Source organism: Crocodylus porosus, unplaced genomic scaffold, assembly GCF_001723895.1.
Source record: "Crocodylus porosus isolate Cpor-Errol unplaced genomic scaffold, CroPor_comp1, whole genome shotgun sequence".
Taxonomy (NCBI): Eukaryota; Metazoa; Chordata; order Crocodylia; family Crocodylidae; genus Crocodylus; species Crocodylus porosus.
The window spans coordinates 19,383,495-19,393,127 of NW_017728912.1; the positions used below are offsets into that span (position 1 = coordinate 19,383,495).

The window sequence follows — 9,633 nt, forward strand, 5'->3', positions numbered from 1 at the left end:
TCCTCAACTATAATATCCTAGCCAAGACTTTGTCTTGCCAGATCTTGAAAACCTCTGAGGATGGAGATTCCACCACCTCTCTGGGTAACTTTTACCACCCTCCTATTGAGAAAGTTTTTCCTGATATCTAACCTAAACTTCCCTTGCTGCAACTTTAGACCATTGCTCCTTCTTCTGTTATATGCCACCACTGAGAATAGTGTAACTTTAAACGAAGAGACACAGATGCAGTTTCCAGCTCTGCCACGTACATTGTGAAGAAGTCATTTAACCTGCCCAGTGCCTCAGCTCATTATCTGTCTAATAAGGATAATAGCACTCACTTTGTTTCCTGCACACTTTGCTTTGTCAAAATTCTCACAGCCATGTCAGCACTGAACTATTCATGTGCTTAGAGTGAGGAATCTCGAATCTGAACCTTAGAATAAATCATCAGTTCTTCAGGACAGGAACAATCTCTAACTGTGTGTAAATACAGAGCCTCACCCAGTGAAGCACTAAGTGCTACTATAGTAATAACTACATCAGGTGACACATAAGTGCCGACAGTGGGGAGGGGGCACAACTCCGCGCCACCGCCCCCACTGCTGGTGGGTGTTGGATCCGGCTGGTCTGCACCCCCAAGCTCCACTGTATAGGAGCCCTAAGGAGCTACCTTGCCCTGCCTTCTGCCTGTCTCAAAAATTGTTACACTGCTCACTGTGCGCAAATTGTTTGTTATTATAACCCTTTTATTGTGTTCATTTATAGCCTCATCAGAGGCTACAACATAGGCAAGTATTTATTAATACATAACATTTATAAAAACAGTCCATTATATATAGCTAGGGCAATAAAATAGGCTTCCCACAACCACATAGTCTATCACAGAACTACTTTTACAGCTTTCAGCTTCAGTGGGGCCAGATCACCACCTAATGTAAGGCAACTCTGCTGCAGACAATGGAAGTAAGAGGTGAACACTGATCAGACAAGATTTAACTCATCAATGGATAATTCTTGTGTGGCAGTTAACACTCATTAAAGGTCAGTGTTTACTTCCTCTTACAACTGTTGATAGTACCAGCTACTTTTTAGGTGTCTTTAAATTTAATTTTCTTCCTCATTTCAAACAACTAGGCAGGAAAACAAACCTTAGGTCTCCTCCTTTCAGCCAACATGTTGCTGTAACACTGTTTTTCCTTGTACAACCCAAAGTGCCATATGGCAACACATGCTAGAAGGGACTGAGACTGGAACAAATACAGGTTTCCCACAGCTGTTTCCTTGAATCAACAGTACGTACTGGCTTGAATGGTACAAAGCTGCCATAAATATTCCTTCTCCAAGGCAACTGCAGTGTGAACTGTGTTATTCCGACCTCTTAAGTATCAAGAAAGAGATCTAGAAATTGATCTCATATTTATACCCTTTATACTCCAGTAAAGCCTCTTGGCTTTAGAATTAAAAGATTCATGTCATAAATAAGAGGTCATCAAAGCTTCAAGCTGTTGTGTGGCCTACATTTCTGTTCTGGATTGAGACAATATGCTGCTGCTTTGGTTATGTGAATACTTTCTGGTGTGGGAGACATTATTACAGAAGTTTTGGAAGTAAATGAAGAATTACATTATCAATATTTGGCCTTAAACCTGGGCCAAAAGCATGTTACTTTTTTGTCATCCTTACCTTACTGCTCAGCACTTGGACAATAAGGGGTAGGTGCCTGGAAAGCTAAAATTATTGACAGACAACTGACCTAGGGAGTGATGAGCAGCATTGGAAATGTTCGCTATCCCAACTAGTTGTGGTGTCAGAAAATTCAGCAGATTACCCCAGAACAGGGATATATTGTGCTAGGGAAGATGCAGAAATAATCTTCCTCCTACCTCAGTGCACAACTGCAGTTCTCAGCCATAAGAACAGCTCCGTCTGTGTACTGCTAGCGTTTTATTGCATCTCCTCTATAATATGGAGGAAGACAAGCACACCAGCAGGAACATACTGTGCCACCCTAGAACATCACAGTATAGCCTTTCCCACCTCATTATACATTAAAATGGGACTTTGCCTTTTTTGTGGCATGCTAATCCTAGGGCAGTGGGAGTCCTTATCACACCAATGCTGGCCTGAGCCTAAATGGCACAATTCAGCCCATGACTCTTTGAGCTGAGACTCCTGCTACATATTCAAATGAAAGCTGTCTAGAAACCAACTATAGAGTCATTACACATTTTCAAGCACTAACTTCATAGCTGGTTGGCTCCTTTTATAGCTGGATAATCATTTTTATCATGTGACAATTACTTTGCTGTGTGGTTGGTCTAAACGTATTGAGTGATTAACCAGATAATTCTGTGACAATTACTTTGCCTCTGTGGCCAGTCTTACTTTGCATGTGTAGCCAGTCTAAATTTATTGCATGATTACCCAGTTAATTTTGTAATGTATGTAACGTGTAGTAGGGGCTCTCAGTTAAATGAAACCCCTTTACAATCTGCCCAAGCAATAGAGGCAGTACTAACATTTCACCACACAACTACATCCCAAAAGAAACTACGCACACATTATTCTTTCCTCGTGAAATACCTGTAGAATGTGAAGGCAAGGTACTTTCCTACTACTGTCTAAAAATGAACATATCATAGGTAGCGGTGAGGATTCACAGAGCATAGAAATCCCTATCCTAATCAAGCCAATAATGAAATTTATTTAAAGAGCTCACTAATAACTACATTTTAGGCCTATACTTCCAAATACTTTAAGTAGGAAATCAATATGAGTTAAGTACCAAGGGACTCCTGAAAACACCAGTTGACCTGCATCTTATGATACCTAAATAGCTATGGAAATCTGAACTATAAGGCCTGATTCTGCTATAAATTGTATATATACAGAAAGTTACAGCCACCATAAAAAGTGAAGGTGGAACTTTCAAGCTTAATTCTTACCAGAGCTAACACACAGTCCCCAAACATCACAGGATGACTGATCTATTGGAACCTCCCATCACTGTTCACCTTTCTTGGTCAGGTCTGTGGTCTATTCACTCAGCTCAATCACATTAAACCAGCCTTAAATGGATTTCTTCCTGGTATCTCCAAAACTCATCTGCAACTGTATAGATGGCTATTCTCTACACCTAGTACTTACTTACCAGCTATGAGTGACTACCCAGACAAAAACAAGAGAATATAATTTTACACTTGTGTTTAAAACATGGTTATTTTTATAGTGTAGATACAGGAGGGAATATTAATTATAATGGTCCTAAAGCAGGACATGGTTCCATGCAATGATTTAGTACATACTTTTCAGCTTGCCTGTCACCTGTTCAGAAAGCTTCTGGCAAGATTCATTGCTAAGATAAATGCTAGATTGTCTTAACCTTATTGAAGCTGTCATATTCCCAGGAACTTAATCCATAATGAAAAGATTTTCATCCTTTTAACCAGTGGGCTTGTGGGCAGCCCCAAACAAAGGAAAGTATTAGGTTGTACTTTGAGCAAATGTATGCAAAATTTCTTTAGAAGGTAGATATGCAAACACTGTGCACCTGCCTGCTGTGCTCCCAAACGCATCTAGGTCTGCTTCATCTGGGAGTAAGAGTTCTGTGAAACCAGCAAGGACAATGTCCCTCTGAGTCCTTGCTGGCTTAAGCATGGGAGATAGACACTAGGGCTGTGCGAAATGGCACCGTTCCATTTCAATTTGTGTTTTGATGTTTTGACAGAACAGCGTTTCATTTTGAATTTCATTTTGATTTGAAAATGCTGTTCTGTTTCGTTTCATTGAAACAGTTTCACTGTTTCGACACTGTTTCGACATTTCGCCCATAGACTATAATGGGGAAGCTCAAAACAGCCTGTAACTTGTCATTTCTGGCCTGATTTAGATAAAAGCTGCAGGAATGGTAGCCCCTTCTGAGGGCATGAAGCCTGCCAAGTTTCAAGGAGATCGGTGCAGGGGCTTTAGGGAAACTGTACCTCAAAGTCTTGAAAGCAAAACTCATATTACGTATATGTGTTAAGCCACAGCAGGGTCAAACCTGCAAGCATGCTAGCCCCTGCTCAGGCCACAAAGCCTGCAAAGTTTCAAGGAGATAGGTGTAGAGGTTTGGGGAAAACTGGACCTCAAGCTGTGGACAAGCAAAGTTGTGACATGGGTGACAATGTGTGTGTGTTAAGGCGCAGCACGGTGAAAGCTGCAGGCATGCTAGCCCCTGCTGACGCCATGAAGCCTGCCAGCTGTCAATGAGATAGGTGGAGGGGGAATCTGGGTTCCACGGTCCTGCTGCTGACTGGCAAAACATGTGTCATGGGTTTTTGTGAGACTGTGTCTGTCTTGGGGCATGGAGTGGGGGGTGAAAACTGCAGGTCTTCTAGGCCCTGCAGTGGCCACGAAGCCTCCCAGCTGTCAAGGAGACAGGTGCAGGGGGAGTCTGGGTTCTGGGGCCCTGCACCTCTAGCTGCTGACAGGCAACACTGGAACACCCAGCTCAGTAACTGTGGCAGATAGGAGGGCAGTTCAAACAACGCTGCCTTTTATGCAGTTTTTCCATCCCTCCCCCAGATCACAGGGATTGGAAGGGACCTCAGGGAAGGATGATAGTCACTGGCCAGCTACACAGTCAATAATGTGAACAGTCCTTTTCCCCATCTTCCCCCCTTTCTCCCTCCCTCTCCTTATTTTAGTTTCTGTTTCCCTGAAGGCAAACCCAGCTTGAGCTTTGAAATGTTTCAAAAATTTGAAAACGTTTCAACTTGCCTCGTTTCATTTTGAGGCTGTTTCAAAGCTCTCTGTTTTGTTTCAATTTCACTGTTTCAAGCTTGAAATGAGTCGAAACAGCATTGAAACAAAACTGCTGGCAAAATCTTGCACAGCCCTAATAGACACTGCCTTGAACCATTGCAGAAATTGTTCCTGCTGAGCAGGGATCCTGGTTTTTCCTGATTAAAAAAACTGAAAATTCTGATAAAAAAATAGCAAATGCTCTAATAAAAGCCTTAAAATCTGTGATTAAAATTAAAGGCCCCCCTCCAAACCTCCCCTCCCAGTCCTCCTGGTACCCCTCACTTCCCACTCACAGCCCCCTGGCCCTGCTCATGCCTTACCCCTCACTCCACAGCCTCACAGCCTTGCTGGTGCCCCTCACCCCCCACCTCTGCCTCTGCTCCCCCAGCCCTGCCAAAGGCAGCTGCAAGCTGCCAGGGCTACGGATGTGGGTCCTCAGTCCCCCTGCCCTCACTCCCCACTGCTGCCTGCTGCGGACTTGGGCAGCAGGAGGCAGCTGACTCCCCACCTTGCTGAAAACTCCCAGACTTATGTGTGGGGTGGCTGTGGGCTCAGGCTTCCACCCTGCTGTCCTCCCCCAGGGCCTCTGCAGCCCAGCAAGTGTAACCCAGAACAGCAAAGAACAGCAGGACTGCACAGAGAAGCTGCCTGCCACTGCAAGCTCCATGCTGCCCTGGCAACGCGCCCCCTGTGTGCGGCTGCTTTGAGGGGCGCAACCCCATGCGGCTCCCCTCACTGCAGCTGTGAACGCAGGGGGCACATTGCCAGGGCAGCTCGCCGCTTGCAGTGGCAGGCAGTTTCTCTGCACAGCTCCATTGTTCCCTGCCACGTCGGGTCAGCCCGCTGGGCGGCGGAGGCCCCAGGGGAGGACAAAGGGTGGGAGCCTGTGTCCTCAGCGGACAGCCTGTGCCTGCCCCATGCGTAGATCTCGGGGGCCCAGGTCCCCCTTGTTCCCCTTGGGAGTGTGCACCACAGCAGAGAGCCAGCCCCACCTCATCACATCACACCCACCCCCGCTCCCTGGACAAAACGTGGCCCTATCCCACTCCCCGCTGGGGCCCCGCAGCTGCGCATTGTGGCCCCAGGCCCCGTGCACCACCCAGCTGGGCAGCAGCCCCAGCCCCAGCCCTGTCCAGCTCCATCCAACTGCCAGCCTGCAGGGAGCTCATTGCAAAACTGCAAAATCCCCAGGCTTCTCCAGTAAAATGAGAAATCTGGGTTTGCTTCCAGTAAAAGGTAAAATCCTCTGTTTTTCCATGGGAAACGGAAAATCTGGATACCTGCTGCTGAGCCAAACACAACCAAAGAAGAGGGTTAGGGAAGGTAAATTGAAGTGCCCTCTCACTTGTTTTAGTGTAAATTTTTATCCTTCCACAGTAACCTCTCTCATTGTCCTACTGGAGTTGGATACTGTTCACCACATCATGGTGTTATATGCTATATTATGTTGTACTAATAAAGCTGAGGCCTAACACTTTATCCAGTTTTAGTGCATTCACATGAGTTTCCTAATCACTACAGCTAGATGCACGTGACTTTCTGATCCCCATGTAGAGATTTAGCTGGATAACACATATTCCAAAATCTTAAACTTGATAACAAGCTCAGCCTCATAGAAGTAGATGCTGACATGCTCAGCTTCATAATGATACATATCAGAAAATTACTGTCAGTTTTTTAGTGATATGATTTCAGTTTTCATGCTTTAGGTTTTTATTTGCATTATTAATCAACCACAACAAACAATATTATGATATATATTACTATGTTTTATTGAACTGACTAGGAGCCATTTGAAGTTAGATAAAGAGAAAGTGTATTTAGCATTTAAAAATATATTATAAATACACATTGCTTGTTTTCGCATATTAAGAGTTATACTGCTTACAAAATACCTTGATCAATTAAATAAACTGCTTCACTTCACAAAGATTTCTTAGATAAATGGAGTGTATGACCCTAAGAAGTGAGAGTATGATATGCTTTAACCTAAGTCCTACACATTTTTGTGAATTCTACACAGTTCCAGTAATACATGCTTGAATGAAACAACACTATAGTTGCTCTCGTACATTTGTGCTACTGTAACTCACCCAATATTTGATAAGGGTCAAGCTCTGTGCTAACAATTTAAGACAAGAGCCTGTTATAATCTTTTACTGGAGAGCACTGGCTCAGGCCACAGCAATTTATGCTTTTAGCTGTGGAAATCCTTGCTTCAAACTGTAGCACATTAACCAAGATGGAGACTATTGGAATTAAATAATTTTCAGCAGTGTCCCTATATTGCACTTTTTGAAAATGATGGGTGTTTCACAGCTAGGCTGTTCTAAAAGTTCTTTTAGATATACTGTGATATACTAGCATAACAAGCTTCATAGATTTCACAGATTTCGTAGACATTAGGGCTTGAAGGGACCTCAGAAGATCATCGAGTCCAGCCCCCCGCCCAAAGGGTAGGAAGTCAGCTGGGGTCATAGGATCCCGATTGCTTCACTGCATTTCATTGTTACAATATCCCACTGTGAGCACTGTATAAGTACATGCAAAAGTAGCAGGAGGACCCCAAAGATTGAGGTTTGGCAGTGGCTCACTGAAACGTCCTACAATTTGGCAGTGTAACTGAACTATCAAGGATATATGTAGATATCTGTAACTGCTCATCCTGGTTCTTGTCTGGGCTCCTATTGGCTATGTGATTCTCACACTTGCTTACCAACTGGCAATTTATATCCCTTTAACTATGACCTCCGCATTTGGGTCATAATTTACCTTTCATAAGAAGAAAGAAACCTAACAGCACCATAATCACAGGTCATGTTGTGCAAATGATAACTTTCACAATCCACGCCTCATATGCTTATCTATTATTACTACTTACCATGACACGTTTTCCTGTCAGCCAGCAAAACAAAACCTCTTGGGCATGTGCAATAATAGGAACCAGGGAGATTTACACACCCCAGAGTGCAACCATGGTTCCAAAAGGCACATTCATTGACATCTGACAAAAGAAAACAGAGTTGTGTATCAGAATATGGTCATCAAATCCAATACATACAAGTGCTGCTCTCTTATGGAAATTAAACCAACACAAAGTTCAAGAAAAAATTCATATTCAGTTGTTCAAAGACACAGTGCATCATTCTGAAAAATATGCTGGTCTGACATTATAATAAGCAGGATAGTACAGTCCATGCAAATACGCTTTAAAAGTTCTCTAGCGAACATAGTAGTTTATCACTATAAAGGGTATGAGTTTTTTTAAAAATGCAAAATGGCCAGATTTTTAAAGATATTTTGGATGTGCATAGGCACCCAGTGTGATTTTCAAAAGTGCCTATCCATTGATTTCAATGGGATTTAAAGAGTGGGGAAAGGCAGGAAGAAAGCTTAGCCCCCTTGTTCATCCATCCCATCTTTTGAACTTATACATTACCTTCACAGTATTGCTTATTTCTACTCAAAGCAAATCCACTAGAACATCTGCACCAGTGGGTCCTGGAGTCCTGCCTGCAGATTCTTCTCTTACAGTTTTCTTTGTTAAAATTGCAGGATCGTTGTTCTGGAAAAAGAAAATAGTCTCCAGGATGGAAACTGTTTCATAACATACAGGATATATCATTAGACAGAAACTAACGTTGTAGTCAATTCTTGGGTGGAACCACCAAGATCTACAACAGAATCAGACCCGGGTTATTAAGTCTGGAAAGGAACACTAGTATCCTTCCTCTCCTTATCTAAAGTCTACTTCAGAATTCACATTGGTCACTTTGTTTCCCGATGATGATTTCCTCTCCTGTTTTCTGTGGTTTATGCTTCGTTTTAAGCGCAATCAAGAATCAGAGCCCCATTTTAACTGACATTGCACAAAAAGATAGTCCTTGTCCCAATGCTTGCTCTGCCTTCATTTATTCTTGAAAACAACATAACTTACCTGATTTTCTTGCTGTTAAAGTTGATATGGATTTTGCTTTATTTTTGTCTCCCTCCCCCTTTCCCTGGAATCTTCCTTTGTCTGTTATCTTTATCTTCTAGGTTTGCTCAATTTAGGCCCTTCAGGGAAGGGATTACAAAGCCACTGAAAGGCATGTTAAACATATGATTAATCAGAATTTGCCCCTCCCTGATCACCGATCTGAACTAAGTTGATCTCCCATTAAACTTCTCTGCCCCAAAACAGTCTCAAAAGTTCCAGCTATTACATAAGCTTGACAGCCTCCATTGACAGCTAACAAATGGATGCTATTTGTAACCAAAGGATGGAGCTAGTTCCAAAGCTAAGGTGTCCCCCCAGCCCTCCTGGATTACGTCCCACAGCATATTCCCTTGCTTTTAGTCAGGAATGGGCAGCTTTAGTGGCCCCATCAATCACAGGAAGACCTGAGAAGTGTGGTGGGATCTCCAGTATGTAGATGTAAAGGTTTGTCAGCCCATATTGCATTAATTTGTCAGTTTCAAGGAAATCCCTCCTCTTGTGGTAGGCTGTGATTTTGATCCTGTCAACAAAGAGCAGAGATGCTTGGGCCCTAACTGTTTCTTCTCATCAGCTGTTTTTTTGAATTGGGAAGATAACCCTCTTTTCCTGATGGTAAAAACAAATCAGAGAGCTAGTACTTAGATCTATTTCATAGATTTATTTCATAGACATTAGGGCTGGAAGGGACCTCGGGAGATCATCGAGTCTAGCCCCCTGCCCAAAGGGCAGAAAGTCAGCTGGGGTCATAGGATCCCAGCAAGATAAGCATCCAATTTACTCTTGAAGGTGTTCAACGTAGGTGCTTGAACCACCTCCGCTGGCAGACTGTTCTAGACCTTGGGGGCTCGGACAGTAAAGAAATTCTTCCTTATGTCCAGCCT

General features: G+C 43.3%; 1 protein-coding gene across 2 annotated transcripts in view; it reads right to left on the bottom strand.

The window, feature by feature from the left end:
• The window catches only part of EGF (epidermal growth factor), a 99,149-nt gene that overhangs the window by 47,832 nt on the left and 41,684 nt on the right, over window positions 1-9,633 (bottom strand). For both annotated transcript variants that reach the window (XM_019534105.1, XM_019534104.1), the window contains exons 7-8: window positions 8,213-8,338; window positions 7,655-7,777 (exon numbers count right to left, since the gene is read on the bottom strand). In XM_019534105.1, coding sequence (XP_019389650.1) covers window positions 7,655-7,777; window positions 8,213-8,338 — 249 coding nt within the window. The remainder of the gene's footprint in view (window positions 1-7,654; window positions 7,778-8,212; window positions 8,339-9,633) is intronic.